The sequence below is a fragment of the Equus asinus genome, chromosome 20 (genome assembly GCF_041296235.1).
Source record: "Equus asinus isolate D_3611 breed Donkey chromosome 20, EquAss-T2T_v2, whole genome shotgun sequence".
In the NCBI taxonomy this organism is placed as follows: Eukaryota; Metazoa; Chordata; class Mammalia; order Perissodactyla; family Equidae; genus Equus; species Equus asinus.
Genome location: NC_091809.1, coordinates 106,247,065 through 106,269,532, shown reverse-complemented (window position 1 = coordinate 106,269,532; position 22,468 = coordinate 106,247,065). Strand labels below are relative to the sequence as shown.

The 22,468-nt window shown below is 39.3% G+C and overlaps 1 protein-coding gene and 1 long non-coding RNA gene across 4 annotated transcripts in view; one reads left to right on the top strand and one right to left on the bottom strand.

Annotated features, from left to right (window-relative positions):
- LUZP2 (leucine zipper protein 2) overlaps positions 1-16,625 on the bottom strand; it is a 459,231-nt gene extending 442,606 nt beyond the window's left edge. The window contains exon 1 of one of the 3 annotated variants that reach the window (XM_014848672.3): positions 15,924-16,625. In XM_014848672.3, the coding sequence (XP_014704158.1) occupies positions 15,924-15,985 (62 nt within the window). In that variant the 5' untranslated portion in view covers positions 15,986-16,625. The remainder of the gene's footprint in view (positions 1-15,923) is intronic. The other 2 variants (XM_014848664.3, XM_070491364.1) reach the window with 2 other exon arrangements.
- LOC139041161 (uncharacterized) lies at positions 15,346-18,482 on the top strand. The gene is made up of 2 exons (XR_011495961.1): positions 15,346-15,519; positions 15,855-18,482. It is a non-coding gene; the product is annotated as an uncharacterized lncRNA (long non-coding RNA).
- The last annotated feature ends 3,986 nt before the right edge of the window (positions 18,483-22,468 follow it).

The window sequence follows — 22,468 nt, the reverse complement described above, 5'->3', positions numbered from 1 at the left end:
GCCTGGGAACCAAACCTGGGCCACTGAAGTGGAGCCCACTGAACTTTAACCACTAGGCCACCAGAGCTGGCCCTAAAGGGTCCATTTCTTATGTATCTGGGCTCCCAAGAACTTATCATTATTTCCTGGCATAGATCAGATTCTTAGTAACTCTTAATTGAATTAATTTACATATTCCTATTTGCCATTAAACCAACCAGCTGCCAAGTTATTACTCTTGCTGGTTGCCAAAAGTGTCATTTATAGCTTGGGTTCCTCTGGTTCAGGACACCGTCCCCTGTAGGAGGAGAATAAGTTATGGAAGATGTGGCCTCTCCAGGATGAGTCTCCACCTCCCTCCCCTTATGTCACATGTCCTGGGCGACTGGGCACAGTAGATGATTCCATAATCTGCTCCAGGAGGAAGAAAATTCTGGATGAATATACAACCCCTGTGACAGAGGCCCTGGGTTAATTGGGTTAATTTCCAAGAATTTATGACAGGCTTCCTGGCTGTAGTCTCTACCCAAAGAGCTGGGAAACAGCGCCTAATTGACCTCTCAGCATCCTTCGCTTTAAGCGTTCAGAGCTCAAATCAGCAGAAAAGTCTTAATGACACTGATGGTTCACTACAACTTTTTATCTTACTAATAATAATTCACTCTCCTCTTTGGAAGTGCTGACCCAAAGTTGTATGAAAACTCAGCTTTTAGGTTCAACCCTAAATAGTATAAGCCTGTCCCACCGTGCCTTAGTTTTGTGAAGCTGGCTTTCCTTGAGCTAGGCCACTCCAACAGAATTGTTCTCCTCTGAGGAACTGATTCCACACTATTGCTTTCTCCAACACCAGTGGGGAGAATTATTTTAAAAATTGCCCTCATAGTTAGTTTCATGTAATACTCCGTGCTGTTATAACTCATCTCCTCATCCTTGAGAGCATCCAAAACCAAAAAAAAGGACCCAAAATCTATCCACAGAATTATGTTAATAATTTTCTTTGCATAAACAGCACAAATCCATCTGGCTCCATATAAAGACAGCACCAGACCATCCCCCACAAAGTGAAATTCATAATCATCCAGTTGAGAGATGGGCCAGAGGGAAGCAAGGGTGTGATCTTACTATGCATTTTCCCTAAGACCACAGCATCCTTCCTCATCTGTGCTGCAGTCCCTCGGAGCTGCCCGCTTCTGCGCTCCCCTGACATAGGGGAGTCTGTTGATTTGCTCAGGGTCGCTCAGCTTATTCTGAATCCATTGTTCTCCTGTTACTATACTCTCAGCTTCACCATGAATGAGGAATAAGGGACCTATCATCACCAAATATTTATCTCCCTCTTTCTGCCAGTTGGTCTTGTATGTTCTTTTTATTGCCAGAAAAAAACACAAAAACAGCAGAAAGCAGTCATTCTGCATTCAGTAGAGGATTCTCTCCCACCAACCCAGACTCCTCTTCCACAAACTCTCGCTTAACGCCAGGGATGCACCACAGGCGCCCGCTTATGGGCGCTGTGCTCTCCACTCATCTTTTTAAAATCCTATTTTCCAAAGGTCTGGTTTTTTTCCCCAGATATGCTTCCTATTACAAAATGCAGCCAAGGAATCCTTACTCTACTTGCAGAATGTACTATGCAGGCACACATCAAAACACTAAATCAGGTCCATTCTCACTGGGTCCTCCGCTTAGCATTCTACCTGGCAACTCTTATTTTTCCAGCCCATCAACTTGTCATCACTTCTTTGGGATAAACACTCTCCACATTCAGTGCCTGAAAGGTTATGGGTAGACAAAAGCTGGTGATTTCCTGAAGGAACAATTCAAGCATTTCTACCAGAATTTAGCCTTTGCTTGATAGTAATAGGATTCATCCACTGATTTTCCATGATACAACCCAGGCGTTGGAATCAGAGTCTAGGGTCCAAATCCTGATCCTGCAACTTATTGTAGCTGTAAGGGATGCTGGACCGAGAGGAGCCACAGACGAAACCACATGGGTCTTGTATTACACAGGTCCTGAGCATATGCAAAAAGAATAATCTTTATACTTTCAATTCTTTAAAGAGACAATCACAATGGAAACATGGTTAGAAAGTGGCTATTGATAAATTTATGTTTTCCTAATATCTCAAAGTACTTTAAGACATAGTTGTTGGCCCAAGACAAATCCTGTCCATTTCTTCCTCTTGCTTGCTACATTGATTATAAAAATAAAACTTTACCAATGATTACTACAGGATCATGACTGTCTTATGACTCTGTAGATTTTCTTTCATGTATAGATGTTTCTAGTTCAGACATGATCAAATCTTTTGTGAATTTGAAAGCAGACAAAAGTGACTTCATTTTTGGTTATTTGCATGTCAAGAAATACAATTTTCATTCTCTTAAGAGAATTTTGTGATGTTAGCTTGTCTCCATCAACTGAAAAAAAACGTGTTAATATTTCAGGTGGCAAGAAACATCACCATCTATTTTGTTAAAATAATAATAAAGAAAAACAGAGACTCAGAATAAAACTACGCCAGATAAGAGGAAACATTAGAAAGTAAAAGACCCATTTTGACAAATCAAGTTATATTTATTATGTATAAACTAATGTTCAACTTTGCGGTAAGTGTTAGGAACCAAGTAAGAACTCGAAGTCTTTGTGGTTTCTGTAACATTTACATTTATGTTAAAGAACAATGTAGACATTTGAAATGAAAACCTCCCTAATAATTCATTTATTGTTTTTTTCCAGAAAGCTTTGCATTGGTTAGTTCAGCTTATGATTATGATGAAGTTCTCTCGATTTTTATGAAAGACTGATGCTGGGTTGACAATAAAATATGTCTGAGTATTATTGTTTGCTTTTCCCCCTTGTCTTGATTATGCAATTATATATTTGTATCACTTTTGATAAGTTACTTGACATCTAGGAGGCTCAATTTATACATTTATAAAATGAAGGGCTGGAGTAAAAAGTAAAGACCTATTGAGACCTGAAATGTCATGATTCTGAGAAGGTTCTTGAAGGTTATACCACCAATATTTTGCCACCATCTTTTGGTTTCTCAGCCTGAGACCACCACTGCATCCTCAATAACTCTGGAGACATCTGGCCCCTCGGCCTCTTCCTTAGCTTCCAGCACCATCTTGGTTGACCTCTTTGCCTGGTCAGCCTCATACCTATCACCCATTATTCCAATCACACTGTCACATAACCATGGCATCCCTCTTCCGGTTTGAGAAAACTATACAGAGAAATTTCTTCAACCTTTTTTTTTTTCTTCCTGAGGGAAGATTCTTTGCAAGGGGGAGAATTTGAGCAAATGCCAGAAGACTGTAGTCTGCAAACCCGGAAGAGTGCTCTCATAGACACTAGATCTGCTGGTACCTTGATCTTGGCATTCCCAGCCTCCAGTACTGTGAGAAACAAACGTTTGTTGCTTAAGCCACCCAGTCTAGACTATTCTGTTATAGCAGCCCAACCAGACTAAGACAAGATAAGTCTGCCTCCTTTATACTCTGACTTTCTAGGTCCTAAGGTAGCTGGAGTTGAAAAAGTGGAACTCAGACTCCAGGGGCTGGGCCACCCAGCTGTGGTTACTAAAGGTCTCCTCATCTATGAAAATGGATTGTTACTAATTACTACACAGGATGATGTGCAAATAAGGACGACGTATGAAAATTAAAATGTAAATACTATAAAAGTGTCAGATATTATTATCTCTCTCACATAATCCATACTTTCCTTCAAGTCTGTCCTTTAGAGTTATTTCAATATGTCACTTGAGTAAAGGAGTACACAGGGGAGATGGGTACCAGGTCCAATTCCCCTTAGGGAGGAAAGTGGACGTATAGGAATCACTGTAGTGATGAATGGGACCAAGCTAACAGGACTGTGTTACCAACCAAAGCTTATTTTCAAAGATAAGTTCTCAGAAGACTGTAAAATATCTATTTGTAATATATACATAGATATGCATATAATGAAGTAAAATTGTATATAATATGTATTATGTAAACTATACAGTATATATTATATACACATGTGTATATATACACATAAATATGTATACACATACATATATCTCTATGTTAATTATTTTGACATGAAATCAAGCCAATTTTTTTTACATATCAATTTTGAGATGAATGTGTCAGTCTATAAATGGGCTCAATCTAGAGCTGAGATGACTGTACCGTACTTAGGACTTCACAGTGCCATCTTCTGGCCACCAATGCAAGTGCAGTTCCAGTAAAACAACAGTATTTAAACTTCCTAAGGAAAAGCTAGCTGCTGCTATTATCATTATTATTAAGTGGTCAGGTTTCACGCTAGACTGAGTTCAAATGATGACTCTGTTGCTTTTCACATCTGTCAAAGAAAAGGTGAGGCTATTTCCCATATGGGAATGTGGTGGAGGTTTGCATACAAACGGGGCATAAGGCTGCTGTGCACTGACCCCTGGCTCGCATGGCCATGGGCAGGTATGACACGAGTCTGTTTGTACACTAGCCTGCACGCGGCTCTCATCAGCTCTCCTGTTTCTGAGTTACTTCCCCAGCGCTTGACACCACGTACGTTAGTGTGAACTTTGTCTGAGCACTCTGACCCTGAGGCTTACAACTATCAAATCATGGGTTCAAATTCTGCCTCTACCTTTTAGTAATTTTGTAACCTCAGGTTTATTAACTTCTCTAATTCTTAATGTCCTAAACTATAAAATCGTACCTTTATGAAGTACGAAAAAGCATTAAAGTAACCCGAGAGAACTGTGTAGTATAATTCTTACACACAGAAAACAATCACCTTTAACAAACGTTACAAATTTTAAAAATTAATTTATGTGTCGGAGCAGTTGGGATGGCTACCTAGGGTCACACGGGTGGAAGGGGCTGAGCTGCAGGTAGACGCAGGTCAGCCTGATTCCTGCCACATGTTCCCAAACCCACAGCGAACATTCAAGGGCCATCTGGAGCCAGGCGGTGGAACGCTGTAGTTCACTGGTGTGACTTTGGAAAATAATATCCACAAATAAAGACAGTAGCAAGCAAATATCTGATTATTTTTCCTTCGCAATAAAAAACAAAATAAACATCATTTTAGTTAGCACTTTAAAGAAAGGATCTTCTGTCATATTTAGTTATAAGCTTAGAGGAGACCTGGGAGGAAGCTACGTTCTTCTCCTTCTCACCATAAATCAGAGCGCAACTGAGGCTGGCACAGCCGACACAGGCTCATTCCAGTCTCCACATCACACACTAGGAGGCGCTGTAGCACAGTGAGTAAGAGCGTGGCTCTAGCATTATTTAGTGTTTGAATTTAGAATCCACTACTCACCAGTTTATAACTTTGGGCAAGGAATCTAACCCCTGGGTCTTAGTTTCCACACATATAACGTGGAGGCAACATCAGTAGTCACCTCACAAGTTTATTGTAAGGATTAACCTGGTTTACAGTCTTATATGATTGTTAGCTATTATTTATTATCTGAGCATCTTTTGCTTCTTTTCTTTGTTATTCCACAAGAACTAACTGATACTGTAGAGAAGAAAAGACCTGAGTCAATATGGCTGGTATAGTCGAACGTTCTGTTTAATACAAGAAATTCATCCAAAAAAATTGTTTTTCCACATCATGCCAAACCAACTGCTGTTAATTGGGGGGGGATGGAAAGGGATGAGTCAAAACTTTCATTTTTAGCAGGCTAATTATTACTTCTACTTGGGCTGAACACTCAGATTTCCTTCCCTAAGTAGAAAACAGCAAGCACTGATACAGCCTCACGTGCAGGTCTTGGTTTTCATTGCCTCATTCTCATATAACTTTTGTGATGAACTCAAGGGGGAAGGTGGAGTTAAGATTTCATTCTTCTCAGTGTTATCTGTAAGATCTCACCTTGCTGTCAAGTACTTTCTAAACAGAGGATGCCCCCTGATAAATCCACGTCATATAGTTTTATACCATTTAGTTTATTTGGGCATTTTCTCAGCCATTTGCAGAAAGATACATGAGGCAGAGAAGTATTTTCGTGTAACTTTACTGAGAAATGCAGCCTGGTACATAACAAGATATTCACTTATTAAATTTACTTGTATACATGTGAAACTAGGTGTGATTTTTGCCATCATCTTTCCATCTTCCTGAACTGAGCCGCAATGTCCACACTGTAACTGCCAAGGAGATCAAGATGTTCCAGACCCTCTAGTTCTTAAACATTAGAGCAGTGGTTTCCAAGCTGTCATGCACACAGGAAGCAAATTCTATGTTAAAATGAAAATGCTCTGGCCCTTTCCCCAGAGAATCTAATCTAATATGGCTAGGGTGGGGACCAGGAAGTTGCCTTTTTAACAGGCATATTAGGAGATTCTGATTTAGGTCTCTGAGGAATGCACTTGGAGAAACATTGATCTGAGGGCATCTAGGTTTTCCACATAGAAATAGTGAAATTAGCTGCCAAACTTCTGTCTTTATAATAAAGGTATGTATTTGGCGGTCTTAAAACTAATGAGTTTCTTTGGATGATTTATTTTAAGTATACTTTCAGTGTAGCCTCTCCCACCTCATGAAAACATACAGTTATTTGCCGACATGGCTTACTTTCAGCATTTGTATTTGTATTATACGTTATTATGTTTCTTCAGTGTGTATTTACACAGAGATTAGATTCTACCAGCAGTGCTGAAGTTTCATTCATAAAGCAGTTCTCAGAAATGATGAGCTAGGATCTGACCACTTTCCAGCTGGGAGAATATGGGCTAATCATTTACTGTGTCCAAAACTCAGTGTCCCTCATGATAAAACATATATAATAAGTATAATGTGTTGCCAGGAAGTAAGCATTAAGTGACAGAAAGTAAGCTTCTAGCAACTGCCAGGGCAATAATTAGTCCTCAAAAATACTGGTTGAATTTACAATTTCCGTGTTGCATAAAAATGACCAGATGAAATAAAGACATACATACAATGCACAAAAGGGATTCAATAGCTTTCAATATTTTTCTAAATTGTAGTGTCAGAAAAAGAACAATTTGCCCCCATTGTTTATGTGAACTTAGTTGTAGAATGAGCTCACATTTCACTTTGTGGCATCTCAAGGAAAAAGCTACATACTATCAACAATATAAAGCTTCCTCAACCATATCTGCTTCTTGCCAACATGTCACTTCAATTTTTCACGCATTTTCTTGTTTCCTTTATAATTCAGAGTTCTTTTCCTCCTCTTTCCTGCTCAATGTTAAGAGCTTAGTTTACTGCAAAGACCAGCAATGAATGACAGCAAGCATTAAAAAAGAGCAAATTCAGAACAAAATAACAAAAAAAGCAGCAGAAACAGGAAGGCTCAAGTTAAGCACTCAGTTGAGTACTTAGCACACAGCATTCAAAGTGTGCTAGGTTTCTCATTCCCCTCTGCCATGGCAGCCCCTTCTCCATCTTTCTTTGGAGGTGTGACCAATCTTACCCCATTGAAAGGCCCCTTAATTATAAAAGTCCAGAACTCTCCACTTGTCCAAAGGCTTGTTGGTGTTTGCCCTGTCCTAGTCTGGACCTGCCATCTTTAGGTAAACTCGAAAAATGAACCTTCTTTAAAGACATGAATGTGATATTATTGTAATGTAATTTTAAGAACTATATTTAATGTTTAACCAGATTAGTGACATAATTTCGAGCTTTCAGACACAAAATAGAAGCTAGGTCAAGTCACATTGGTTTCCTTTATTTTTCTTGAGGAAATTACAGATGTTTAAATCAGTGTTTCTAACTGATATTTGTTAGGATGATCCAGAAATGGCTATCACATTGGCCTCAAATTATCTGCATGAACTTGGAGAAAAAACACATTGTCCATTCAGTTTTTTTTATCTGTAATAAGGGAGGATAGGGCCGAGCTCCAAAATCTCTTCACAACACTTTTGTCTTGTCTATGTTGGTATGAGGTAAGTTTTTATTAAAGACCACTCTTTCTGAAATGCAAGTACACTCGGTAGGGCAAAATCTCTCAATCCTTTCAATCAGATAATATAAGAATGACAATACACAACTAGAAGGACCTGCAACTTAGATATACAACTGTGTATGGGGGGGGGGCGGGTTGGGGAGATAAAGCAGAAAAAAAAAAAAAGAATGGCAATACATTGAGCTGTCTTTCTCTGTGCTAGACACTATTCTTTATATACATTAGCTTATTCAATCCTCTTGACAAACATAGGAGAGAGGCATTGTTAACAGCTTTTTATTGATGAGAAAAAATGTGACTAGGAGATGTTACTCCACATTTCTAAAGTCATGTAGCTAGTAAGGCTAATCCAAAGTCTGATTCCACATTCTTTGGATTTAACTGATTTGACAGGTCAAAGATTTCCTGTAACCCCACCCCTTTAATCAGCTACCTACTGTGTAGTAAGTGCTTCTAGATTCTCAGACTTATGGTTTGAATCAGAGCCTGAAGAGGGGAAATTAGAAACTCTCATAACCCTCTTGAGGATAGGCAGGAGGAAGTCACAGAAAGTACCACCCTCCACAGGGACACGTGCTGAAGGCTGGCCCAGAACCTGCATTAGCTCTCGTCCATGCCTTAGCTCAGCTTCAAGGACTACTTTGGAAGAGAGAAAGTCATTGCACCTTTTCTGTTCCATTTTTTTTCTAAGGGTCATCCACTGGGCTCAATTCCCTCCCCACCCTGCCCCCAGCAGAATCTTATCAGAAAATAAAACATAATTTTATTATTTTGGCTGTAACAGTCAAAAACTTTCAAAGTCTTTAAGGAATTGATTTATTTCGAATTTTAATAAAATAATTAAATTAAATGTTGATTGCTCGAGATATCCAATATAAAAAATCAACACACTAAACTGTAATCTCTATGCATAGTAATAGTGCACATGTCTTAGGATTTTCTGAGGGACTACAAAGTACAGTTATGTGCATGCCCTGTGATAGAGCTTAAATACATTCCCCTCAATCCAAATGGCCCTATGTGCTGGACATTATTATTTTCCATTTTATAGATGAGAAATTTAAGTCTCGGAGTGGTTAAGAAACCTACGCAAAGGCAAAGAGCTTATGATTTGAATGTATAGGATGAAATCTATGATCACCTAACCCTAAAATTGTTACATAACCATAAATTGCTCACAGGCTATGATGAAAGTGTAGAGAAACATAAACCAAATGAACTGTAATGTCACTACACATTAAAGCTGGATGTGAACAGATTTTGGAACTCATCTTTGTAAGATGGTTAAGTTTGCTGCCCATTGAACAATACTACACCACTGTAGCGTAAATTTAATAGCAAATGTCTAGCTGGAACTACATTTATAGAAATAGTTTCAATGAAAAGATCCAAAGGCACCAAAAATATCACCTTATAATAGAAGTGAAAGATCAACAGGAACCATTATAGGTGTATCTCTGGAGGGGTAATCTGTGCACAGGTGAGAACTCATTAATGACACTCTGCTTTGGGTCTTGAAAATGACCTGGAATCTTTTTCTAGGCCAGCTCACTCTTCAAAAAACAACTGAATAAAGGCAAACCAATGGTGTTCAACTCCTCGTTACTGTAATTCCCTTTGACCATAACCTGTTGTTCTATCATGATTACATGTGGTCAGAGAATTTGTTTTAAAATTACTTTCTACTCCGTAATAATCAGGATAATTCCAGATTTAAGGTAAGCAGCAACTATACAAATGTGGCTTGATTACTGAAGAGATATGTCACGGAGAGCAGTCACACACTAAAACAGAAGGAGCACTGCGGAAATTTCTAGGTTCTTGTTTTGGTTTCCCTCTGTGGCCTTAGGCAAGTCTCAGTCACTTTAGACCTCAGTTTTCTCATCTCTAGAATGAGGGCTTCAGATGAGAACACAGCTTCGCATTCACGGCATGCTTCCCAATAACAGGCTCTTTGCAGTACACTCCACAGTGACACCAAACATGTCAGACGTAATTGCAGCACAATCACTACCTATGTAGTCTGCTATGATGTCTACCCATGATGTCTGCTAGTGTTCAGGAAGGCCCTCTCAGGGTACACTGCTTACTTGCTCGACCTTCAGCTTGTGGCTGAACAGAATGGTCTACTTTCGATATCTCTTTGCCTCCTATAATCATGAAGCAAAGTTCTTAGATGTCTCGGCAAACACGTGCCCTTTCTCTGATGCAGACTTAACATAATCCATGCCTTTTATTTCCCCTTAGCAGCAAATCATACCCGGTTCTATGATCCACTCCACTGACAGACATCAACACACATTCACAGATTTATACACATCAATAATCTATGGCAAAATATATATCTTTTTCATGTAATGGTGAAAATTTGATGGCACAACTATGAAGAGTTTATGACAAAATATGTGCGAACTAGTTGAGGCCAGACGATCTGTAAGGTTGTTTACAAAACCGGTTCAGTAGCACATCCCTTTCATGTGATGATTCTTAAGACATAACAGTTGGGCTTCTATATTGGTGGTTCCCAAACTGTTCTCCATACTAGAAAGAAAAACCTCAATGTCATCTTTTTTCTCTTAATTTTTCCAAATTTTTGCAGCTTTTATAGATTGTTAATAGATGACGAAATGGATTAACAAGTAGAAAATAAAGTTTTAGAACTTTTATATCAACCCTGCTCATGTAGTTTGAAAGCATCCCTTTTTGTTCATTGACACCTGTGCTCAGGGCTTTGATTTGGTCTTATGATTTATGCACTATAAATGCAATTAAATTTTAAATATATGTACAAGTTAAGTAGCTAAATATATACTTTTGTGCTAAATCATATTCTATATGATAAAATTAAATATCATAATTTTCCTTGGTGCTTACCAAAGTGCATGGCACCATCCAGGCACTCTGCCACCAAAACACTTTTGAAAGAACCAGCCTAGTTACCACGTAACTCTCATTACTTCTCCTGCTTCTTCTCTTCTTTGCTAATCTTTTCTTTCTTTTGGATGATGACTGTCATTCTCAAGAATTTTGTGTCACCAATTGATTTGTATCCAAGTTTTCATTTATTCTCTATGGCTAGATCAATCACATTATACAAAGATTTCATGAAAATGATAAAAACAACATAGTAATAGTTGCAAAGGCTAACCCCTCTTGAGCACTTTCTGTGCTCCAGGAGCTAGGGTAAACTCTTTTCCTAGATGAATTCATTCAGTTGTTACCACAACCCTCTCTGGTATGTTCTATAAGTAGTCCTATTTTCTACCTGAGAAAACTGGAGGGAAAGGATATGCAATTCACCCAAGAGCGCACCGCCAACAAGTGTTACATGATATTAAAGTTGACTACAAAATATCATTTCTCTCACTGTCCTTGAAAAGCAGAAGTTACTTCTCAAACTCCTTAACTGCCATTATTCACTCTTTCCTTTATAGACACTTAGAACTTTGTTTAAAAATTTTGTAGTTCTTATTTATCCAATTTTGTCTTATATGTAATTATTTCTGTACATGACCAGATTATGAGAACATGCATTTGTAACTAATAGATTATTTTATTGCTCTGATGCCTTATGCAATAACCAACTCATTGCAGGCACACTTTTAATGCGTGATAATGAGAACATCAAAGACATTTCTAAAGGTTATGAACACAAGTTCAAATGGATTTTTGGGTTTTCCAGAGAAGAAAACTTAATATTAAACATTATCTGTTTAACCAGGCTACTTAAATTATTTAGCCCTATATATTAAAGGGATTTTCCTCTAGAAGTCAGTCCAAAACAGGCGCATGCACGCACACCCCATGCAAACACTCTTGTAACACACATGAGAAAACATCATTTCATGAGAGCCACATCCCCTCAGTGGTGTCAGTGATTTTTGCTTCCTGGTTGGGAGGTCAAGTTCTTTCTTTCAATTACATGGAGTTTGGTGTGGGACAATTGCACAGTTAAATCATGAAGTGTTTGAGGGGTCTCTTTCATTAGTTATAGGGAAAATTTAATCCACAAAAGTAATCCCGAAATGTGTCATTTTAAAAACTGCTATCAGAAATAGGCACATAAGGTCCAGAATTGAAATCTGGAAAATCAAAACATTTTCTTGTTAATATCTTCTTAGCCTAGAAAAGACATTTCTCTAATTCGATTACACAGAATGGTGCAATTCTTATCACAAACGAATGTCTGTACGGTCATACAAAGGTGTGTGTGGGACAACACTCACTGTGTGCAGGGCTTGAGAAAACTACCCAGGTCACCTCTGATCAATTGGGGGGGTTAAAGTAAGACTGCTTCCTACATCAAATTTATCTGCTTAAAAATAAAACTCTTGGATGCTTATTGTGTCCTTATTGTGGCTCTTATCTTTCCTTTATCCTGTACATCAACTTGACTCTGTGGTTAGGTTAAGGCACAGAGCGAATAGGAGCCTGGGGCATCTTCAGTATATAGTATTGTCTAAAAATAGATTCCACAGTAAACAGGTGGTGTGACTGCTGATCAGAGGGCCCAGGAGAGACCTCTGAGGTGACTCCTATTGGGAAGACTCTAACCGACCATCTGCTTAAAGTTCTTGCTTGACGGAAAACCACCAGAAGTCAGAAGACCTTCACTCCACCCATGCCATGCTCCTCTCCCCATTAAGTCATTTAAAACTCAACAAACCAAAGGCATCAAGAGGAGAATCACAGCATAAAGGAACAGAGGTTCAGCGGACGAAAGCACAAGCCTTCTCCAGCATGCCATGGGGCCCTTTTCAGCAAGCACTTCTAAAGAGTTTCTCACCCTACCATTCCTTTCAATGCCTACACTACTTCTTTCTGAAGTGAATTGCTGCCTGCCTTGGAACAGCAATTTAATACTTCTACAGAACGAGGCTGCTTAAAAAGTACAGCCATTCTATTCTGAAGCTATTAAACCAACACATCTGTTTGCTTTCCTTGCCCACATTTATTTATGCACAGGTTAAACGGATTTCTGTATTAGCCACATTATTCATAACATTAACTTGAATTTTTTGAATTTACATGTGCTTTCTAAATAAGAGAGACAATAGATCAGGAAATTAAACCGCTCTCTTTAACCCTGTGGGGTTTACCAGTAAAACAGAGAACCATCTTTGGCTATTGTTGAAGCTGAGCATTTAGCTTTCTTTCAGGACAGATGAAGTAAGTCTGATTGAGGGGCATCGATGTTATTCACTATGGTGAAAATGATGGAATTTTTGTGCTTCAGAATCTGAAGTTGCTATAAAAAAAAAGGTGGGGATGAGGAGCAGACAAAAACAGAAAGCTGTTCACAAATACCTATTTAGAAGGCAGAATGTTTTTGAGCTTTCATCTCTGTGAGTAGAATACCATTACATAGGAACTCTGCTTCTTCAGGTGCACCATTTGTTTTAGTGAGCACATTGCTTTATCTTAATACAAAACTGAACTTTAGACCTATTAGAAAGATAGCAGCAAGGTATTAAAAGAGCTATGCCCAGAGCAGAGACATTGAAACAAATGCATTTTTGCATCAAGAGTCTCAGATCCACCTTCCTCACACTTCAAAAAGAACTTGACAGTTAAAAACAAGTGATAACACCCAAAGGCTATAGGAAAATCTAGCAAGTGCCAACCCTTTGCTAATGCGTTCAATGCAATCTAAGCACATGCAATGCCATTTGCTTCACAAACAGGACCACTGAGTAAGAAACTAAGTCAACAAAAGTCTTTGGCTTGAAAACCCACTGTCACAGGTGGTCATGGCTGAGCTACACATTTTTTCTCAGCAGGATAATAAGCTCACCTCTACTCATGCAACTGTTCTCACAAACCTGTTCAGTTTAGGTTCTAACCAGCATATTAACTGTAAGCCTACAAGAACCCTTAAATATGAGAAAGAGAATGGCCTTCTGTTAGACTCCATTAAAACATAGTCTCTTCTCACAAAACGACGTCTTGATAGTACCAAATTCATTTTGAGATTTGCTCACTGTTGCAAGGTAATCTGGGTATCCAGTAAAAGAAATTGCTACAGAGTAATCACAATAGCAAAACATACCACTGATTATGAAAAGTTTGACTTTTTCAAGCCCAGCATGCTCTTTTTGTTGAGTCGGCAAGAGGCAAAATTTAAAGAAGATCCGTCACACTTTTCACATACGAGCAATATTGCAGAAGTTTCATATCTAAACTAGGTATGACTAATTCTAGTTTTTTTTTGTAATAAATGTGTTGACTACTTAAAAAAGATTATGCTTATAAAAATTAATACTTTCATAGAAGGGCTGATGATGGCTCTTTGTTTTATATAACCAACACTAAGACTCTGGAGGCTACAGTCTATGGAGCTTTCTGAGTCACTTAAATTATAACATCCTTATAAAGCAAATGTACTTTTAGAAGATTTTCACTGTCTTTAAAGATCACTGTGGGCTGGGTTTCCACTGTTCAAATATTTATTATTTTATGCATATGTTGACAAGCATCTACTTAAGTGCCCAAACTTTGAGAACTTCCTTTTTCTAGAATACTCCACAAGTAATTACTAAAGCATAACACAAGAGTTCAGCGCGAGTGGCAAGACTCTTCAAAGGATAACTGTGATGCACAATTTGCACTGAGTTGCTTAGAGCTGACCACAACTAATGACATGGGTTCTGTAACTGGAGCAAGTATTATGACACTGGGAGGCAAAGTGATTTTAAAACCATCTGCATTTCGTAAACTAAAGTGACAAGTAACCCTTGGAGAAAATCATGACTACAACTCACATTCCATTTTAGTCGGGGAAAGTCACCTGGGCTCTGTTTGCAAGGAAAGACTAAGTTCATCACCTACGGGGGTGCCAAATCAAACAGTCCTCACACTGGAGGGAAAGTCTGGTTACAAGAGCCTGAAAGAGAGTGTGTAGACGAGGAGTGGAATCGTGAAGATTACTGCCCTGATTGTTCATAGATGAGTTTTCTTCATCCTTCTCAATTTCAGAATTAGATAGAACCCTATTTTCTCCCTTCATTTTCCATCAGAGGCACAGATAATGTTTCCATTCACATAGATTTGAAAAGATCCTCATCCTGTGTGGGTTATTTTATTTTATAGTAGCCAAGGGAAAGAGGTTGCTGCCAATATGATGCTAAGGGATGCAGAAGAAAGGCTTAGTCCCGGGCAGTGAAACAGTACACCTTTGTGCTGCTCTTGTGGGAGAATGCAAGCCCATCACCAACTTTGGGACTTGATCAACAGCGGGAGTCACAAAACTCCTTTCAATCACTGCCTTTTAAACCTCCACTAAAAACAGCTTCTCTGTGTGGGGCTTAAACTCCCCTCTCTGGCCACTGACCAGTACAGTGCTTCTTTGTTTCTGACGAGGCTCTCTGCATCAGCACCCTGAGGGGGCCGTCTAACTTTTAATCACCTTGTGTGCTCTTTAACTAGACCTGTTCACAAGGCGGCCAAATGAAGTTGCCTACCACTAAGCCTACTCAAAACACTGAAACAGGCCACTTCCCAAGTCCGGGAACTTTGATGCCAGGCTTATCGTCTTCCGGGAGTCCTGGTTTTTCTCTGGTTCCCTGTACCTTAACATCAGACACTCTTGGGGGAGGAGGTAAACTCTGTGGTTATTAAGACAGCTCCAATGTAAAGACAGTGCCTGGTGACAATTCCTTCCGTCTATCCGTCTATCTCCTTTCCTTATTTTGGTCTGTTACGGCGTGTTATCTGTTTGCTACTAGTAGGGGTGGAGGGAAGCACGCTGTATTTGGAAGGGAAAGCTCTCGGTCCTGTCACTGGGAGCAATACCGAGACTTTCTCCAAGGGCTGAGAGAACTAGAAAACGGCTCTACTCTGCAGGAAGGATGTTCAGAGTCCGAAACACAGAGGGACCCTCTAACTTAGGCGGGGGATGTAAACAGCTGAAGTGTCTGTCCTTGGCCCCCACAGGTGACCTGCAGTAGTTCCAACCTGCCGGCAGCGCCCCTTGGCTCAGAGCCCTCGCGCTCCTGGACTCACCTGGTGCTGAGGATCAGCGCCGGCAGCAGAGGCAGCAGGTACAGCGCCGGGCTGAACTGCATGCTGTCGCCTGAGGGGGCCTCCTTCCCTCGCTGCCTTCGCTCTCCCTCCTCCTCTGGGTCTTGTCGCTCGGTTCTGGCCCCGGCCGGCGATGAGCCCTCTCCAGCAGCGGACGGAAGGAAACGGACAAATGGACGGACGCCGCGCGAAGGCAAGCACTGAGCGCGGGGAGTATCTTCGGGAGTGATGTCACCGGCGAAGCGAGCCCTGCCCGGGATCGTTCGGCGCCGCCGCTCCCGAGCCCGGAGGGCGCGTTGTCACTCGCGCTGGAGGCGGCGCGGGGAGAGGGAGGGGGCGCCCAGCGAGGGCCCCGTGCGCTCGGGTCACCGGGCTGCGCTCTGGTCCCCGGCTGCACACCCGCCCGAGGCTGATCGTTTATCCCGCTTCTTTCAAGGAAGGGAGGGGCGGGACCGAGTCGAGGAGAGAAATCTAATCCTCCAGTGTTGAACCGGCGTGCTCAGCAGGAGGTGAGAACGAATTCACTGGGAAAGACAATCAGATGCTCAGAGTCGCAGGCAGGTGTCCCGCACCTGATTAAACAGTGTTTGGAAGAACCTCGTTCTGGAGAGAGTGTTTAAAATATTCGAATTAGAAATGCATAGTAATTCGCCTGGTGCGGCTGGAAGGACAGCAGGAGTGAGCAGCGCCCAGAAATGCACCGTGAGCCCTAATGCCATTGCAAGCTTCTTAGTCCGCAAACACGGACTATAAGAGGTGTCAGGACAGTTAAGACGTCTGCTGCTTCTGGGTTTTGAAGATTTCTGATCTTCCTCTCATTTCAATCTGTCGGTTTGTACCAGCAGCTGGCAGTGGGATTGGAGATGATGGCCCAATTTCACTCACCTGAACGGCTCCTTTTCTTCAGGTGTGGAAACAACTGAGAAATTCATCAAGATGGCAACAGTAATTAACTCAGAGTGGTGGGATCGGAAGGCAGAAGGTTTGATGTGTCGTTTAATTTTCTATATTTTCCAAATTTTATATAGTGAACATCTGAGATTTAATAAGCTTTATTTTAAAAAATTAATTAGGAAAATTCAAAACACAACTCTAATACGAAAGATTTTGCAGAAGCAATTCTGGAAAATAGCACCAACTTCGTCTACTGAAATGTTCAATTCTAGGATCTTTACAACATGCTACTTTTTTTATATTCTAGCAGGATATCCCAGTTAAATAAATGTTTATGAAACACTTCTTTACCCATTATTTCGTTTGAACAAGAACCATTCTAGAGAAATATAAATTAATATTATCCTTATTATAGAGGAGACTGAAAACCACCAAGATCTGAGCCAGATTTTTTTTTTTTTAAACAAAGAACTGCGTTCTTCTAAATCTTAAGCAAACGTTGCCTGGAACATCAACTCTGGCACAACTAGCCCAGTGATTAACACAAAGTTGATGTTCAGTAGAGGGTAAAGTGCACCCGAAACCCTATAGGGCGAAGGGCAGGCGGTCTCCAGGAACTCCTATCCAGAGGGTACAGCTCATATCCCATTTTTTCAGGGACAAGGCATTTACAGTAAAGTTTAGATGAAGCATCTTCTTTAATCTAATTTTTGAAGACATTGCTTGTAGGAAAAACACAGGCTTTTCTTATAAAGGTTTATTTTAAGAAGGATACAAGTTTAAAGAATTAACCATCTAATTTACTGATTTGTTTTTGCTTTTCCTTTTAACGGGATTAAAGTTTAAGACATTCATACAGAACAGATATTATTTTTTAAACCCCAGTCTGTAAAGTAGCTGAGTAATAACTTTTGCAAACTGGATACCAGCCCCTTAGGCAATAGTAAGATCCACAACAGATACAACTAGGCACGTGCAAATCAACTCACTTGTGAATTGCATGTCATTTACAAAGAAAAATTGCGCTACACTTTGCTGAAACAGAACTGGGACTCCAAAGGAAAATGTGTATTTCAGTTGCTCCTGTGAGAATTGTTTAAGATAGATTTCTTGCTCAGTGTGGAAAGTAATCATGTGAGTTGAACACCCAACAAAGACCTATGGCTACTAAGTAATAAAAAAAGAATGTGTCTACTAGGAAATACTCATATTTGTAGAACACGTTTTTGTTTACATAGCAAGTTTGAGTTCATTATCTTCTGTTGTAATTATAGGAACCAATTGTGATAGTCATTTCTATGATTCTCCTCTTTTGCAGTTGAGTTGACAGATTCAGAGTGGTTAAGTAACTTGCTCAAGGTGACTCAGTAAATTATGTAGTGGAGATGGCATTTGAATTCAGTCTGCATCACTTTAAAACATTTGTTTTCTTGAGGAAAAGTTTTGGATTTTTTTATACGTATGTAAGAGAAGACTTTCCTCAACCTGCACTGTATTACTTTTTATCAGATGTACAATGTAAAACAAGAGTCAGACTACTGTGGACTGTCAACCAAGAAAGGGAAGTATCAGAATGAACTTTGTTTAGAGTGAGTCTCACGGTTGTGTTGTGCCTCTGTATTGGATACCAATAAAGAACCAACAAGCTTTGTTGTTGTTTGTGCATTTTCTGCAGAAAAAAAGATATCTAACTTAGGAGGGCATGAGAGCATCAGGCAACACATGTTGGAAGGGGAGCCTAAGTGAGATTTTGGAAACTCCTGCAGACTTAGAGGATTGAAGTGTTATATTCTGAATTCAAGTATCTATCTGCCTCCAGCAGAAGTCTTTTCTTCTTGGGGAATTACAACACTGTAAGTCTCCCCGACCCATGACATTCTGTCCACACTGTCACGGGAAAACTCAAATCCAGAATTGGTTTTCTGGCTGCAGAAAGTTGGTATGTGAATTGGTAAGATACAGCAGTGCAGACAGAAGCTTCACTGAACTGAAACCACTTGTCCTATGCTGAGTTCGAACAGCAAACTCAGCAAAAGCTGTTTGTAGTAACTATACACAAGTCTGGACAAACGACACCAGGAAAGTCCATGCAATTGCACTAAGGGGCTAGTCCCCATGAGTTGCTGGGATTGGGAGACATAGAGACTATTTTTTTAAACAGCTTTATTGAGGTTTAATTCAGGTACCCCAAACACCATTTTAAAGTGTATAATTCAGTGTTTTCAATATATTCACAAGGTGACGAAATCATCACCATTATCTAATTTCGGAACATTTCTATTACCTCCAAAAGAAATCCCAAACCCACTAGCAATCACTCATCATTCTCTTCTTTCTCCCTTCTCCCCTTCATTGGCAACCACTGATGTAATTAGTGTCTACATGGATGTGCCTAATTCTTGATATTTCATATAAATTGAATCATACTATATGTGGTCTTATGTGACTAGTTTTTTTCATACTAATGTTTCAAGGTTTATCCATGTTGTAACATGTATCAGTACTTCTTTCCTTTTTATTGCTGAATAATGTTCTATTGTAGAGATATACCGCATTGTGTGCATCCATTCATCAACTGAGGGACATTAGAGTTGTTTCCATGTTTTGGCTATTATGCGTAATACTTCTGTGAACATTCATATAGAAGTTCCAGTGTGAACATCTGTTTCCAATTCTCTTGGGTATATACCTTGGAGAGGCCTGGGAGAGGAATTGCTGGGTCATATGATAACACTCCGTTTAACTTTTTTTAGAAACTACCAAACTATTTTCCAGAATAGTTGTACCATTGTACATTCCCGTCAGTAATACCTGAGAGTGTCAATTTCTCTACATCCTTCCCAACACCCGGTATTTTCAGTTTATTTGTTTCTATTATTATTATAGCCATCCTAGTGGATATGAACTGGTTTCTCATTGTGGTTTTGATTCATGTTTACCAGATTGTTAGTCATATTGAACATCTTTTCATGTCCTTATTGGCCATTCATAAACAATTTTTGGAAATATGTTTATTCAAATTCTTTCCTATTTTAATTGAGTCATTTGTGATTTATTTCTGAATTATAAGAGTTATTTATACATGCTGAATACAATTCCTTTATTGGATATATGATTTGAAAATGTTTTCTCCCAATCCATGTGTTATCTTTTCATTTTCTTGATGGTGTCACTTTCAACATAAACACTTTCAATTTTCATGAGGTCCAATTTATCTCTTTTTTACTTCTGTCATTGGTCCTCTTGGCATCTAAGAAGGCTTTGCTTCATCTGAGATTATGAAGATTTATGTCTATACTTTCCCCTGACAGTTTCTTGTTTTAGCTGTGATCCATTTGGAGTCAGTTTTTGTGTATGGTGTGAGATAGGGGTCCAGCTTAATTCTTTGCATGTGGGGATCTGGTTGCCCTAGCATCATTTGTTGAAAAGGTTATTCTTTCTCCTATGTAATTGCCCTGTTATTTCTTCTTTCTCAGGGTAGTATGTTTTCATAATTTCTGCATTAATTTTTTTATACTTTTATATTCTAAACTCTGATATCCACCACAGTTTCATCCTTGATCCTCCTCTTTTAAAACTCCATATTTTTCTTCCCATGATGAACTTATATAAACTTCCCGTGGTGAACATGTTCTTATAGTTTTTAATATCGCCACTATTGTATAACTCTAAAAATGTGCCTGCAGCCTAGACTTCCTCACTGAGCCCTTACTTAGGTTTCCCTTGGGTGCCTCAAAGTCAAACTCAACCACACTAAACATTTGTTCTTCCTCTCTGTCTGATCATCCTTCCGTTTACTTCCTCATATCACTGTCAACTGAGTCACTCAAGTTACAAACCCAGGAGTCGTCCGTTGCTTTTATCTTTCACTTCTCCCACGTCGGGTCAATCAACAAGTCCTAAAGATTTTACTTCCTAAGTATTTCTTTATACCAATCATCCCACCCCTATATTAAACCTATCTCCAGGGCTCTATTTGGAGTCCATCATCTTTTGATTCTGAAGTGTGTTCCCTACTCTCAGATGTATTTCCCTCGAATCCATTCCCCCAGTATTCTGCTTAAAATGCAGTTATCTTATTGCCTTAAAGCTCCTAAGAAATTACTCTCAATAATATTTTCAGTACGTGTCTCTTCTCTGTTCTTTCTTTAACTTCCATGATGCACTCCAAACAGAGTAACAGAAGTTTTCCCTGACAATAACTTCACAGTTTTTGTTATTATTCCTTCTTCTTAAAGTGTGCTCTCACTCACCTTACCTGGTCCTTCCTTTAATCATCTAAAACTCACCAAGGCCATCACCTCTTTCTAGAATACTTTCCTTAACTAATCTGCACCACAAACTAGGTGAAGTCTCCCTTTTCTGAGTCTTATGATGTGCTAGATTGCCTTGATATTACACCTATCATATTATTTTGTGATTATATATTTCTGTTTCCCACTACACTATAAATATATTAAGAATAGGAGAGGGACATTTCTCACTCTTCTTGGTGCTAAGGTGAGGATATTGTGAAAATTATAATTTGATTTATGTATTTCCTAAGCCGATCACTAATTTTATTGAGAAAATAGTAGACCTAGGGGTTGAAGACCTAAAAGAAAAGAAAGTTTTTTCATTGAAAATACATTTACTGTTTTCATTCTCACTGTTTTATTGTTGCTAATGAAAACTATCTACAAGGAAATGCCCTCTAATAAGGCCAATTATCTCTTTTTCCCCTTTTTACCAAATACACTCTAAGAAAGAGAAGAGAAATATAAGGCTAATACAAGTGATTGTATCCCATACAAAAACAAAAACAACAGACAAAAAACAAAAGAAAAAACCCCAAATCCTATACTCTCTAATTCTTTTGAGCCAAGTCACATGCATTGAATGGCTTTGACTGGCTGAATTCCCCATCTTCTTGACAAGTCATTCTGCTGATTCAGATGAGTAGTGAGAAGTCTATGCAAGAGCCCTCAGTGGGACTTCTCCAGGAAAGAAAAGGTACTCAGGTGTCTTATCTACCTTATACTTGTTGCCCTGGAAACAATCCTGTGTCCTCTTCTTTGCTGTCATCACCACGTAACTGAGTTACCCTGGGAGTAAGTCTATTCACTTGGAGAAAGAAATAGACAAACACAGTCATAAAGAAAACAATTCCTCTGTTTTCTTTTATCCAAATGCAGGGGATACATTGTAAATCTGCTTTCAGCAAACAATTATACTGGGAATTCACCAGGGTACTGAGACCTCACTGAATCCTTTTGTAAAGTGAAGTCTTCCTTTGTAAGGAGCACAGCAATGCTTTAAAGTGTACATTGTTAGGCTCTTTTTTAAAAAATATATTTTGCGGTATATTTGCAAAGGAATCTGGTCTGCCCAACTGATCTGCTAAGAGGATCGGTTAAACTTCACCTAGCTTTTGAAATCAATGGCATCCCTTATTTTCTGGGATTTAAGTATGTGTTTCCTTTTGCCACATACATTTGTTTGTCTCAGTGAATTTCTCAACACAGATAAACTTAAGACCCAATTTAGTCCGTCTTCTACGACTATCTCTCATTGTAGAACCACTGCTAAACCAAGATTTTGGAGGCATAGCTTCTCCTTACTCACAGTATTTAACATTGGACATAGGGTTTTTA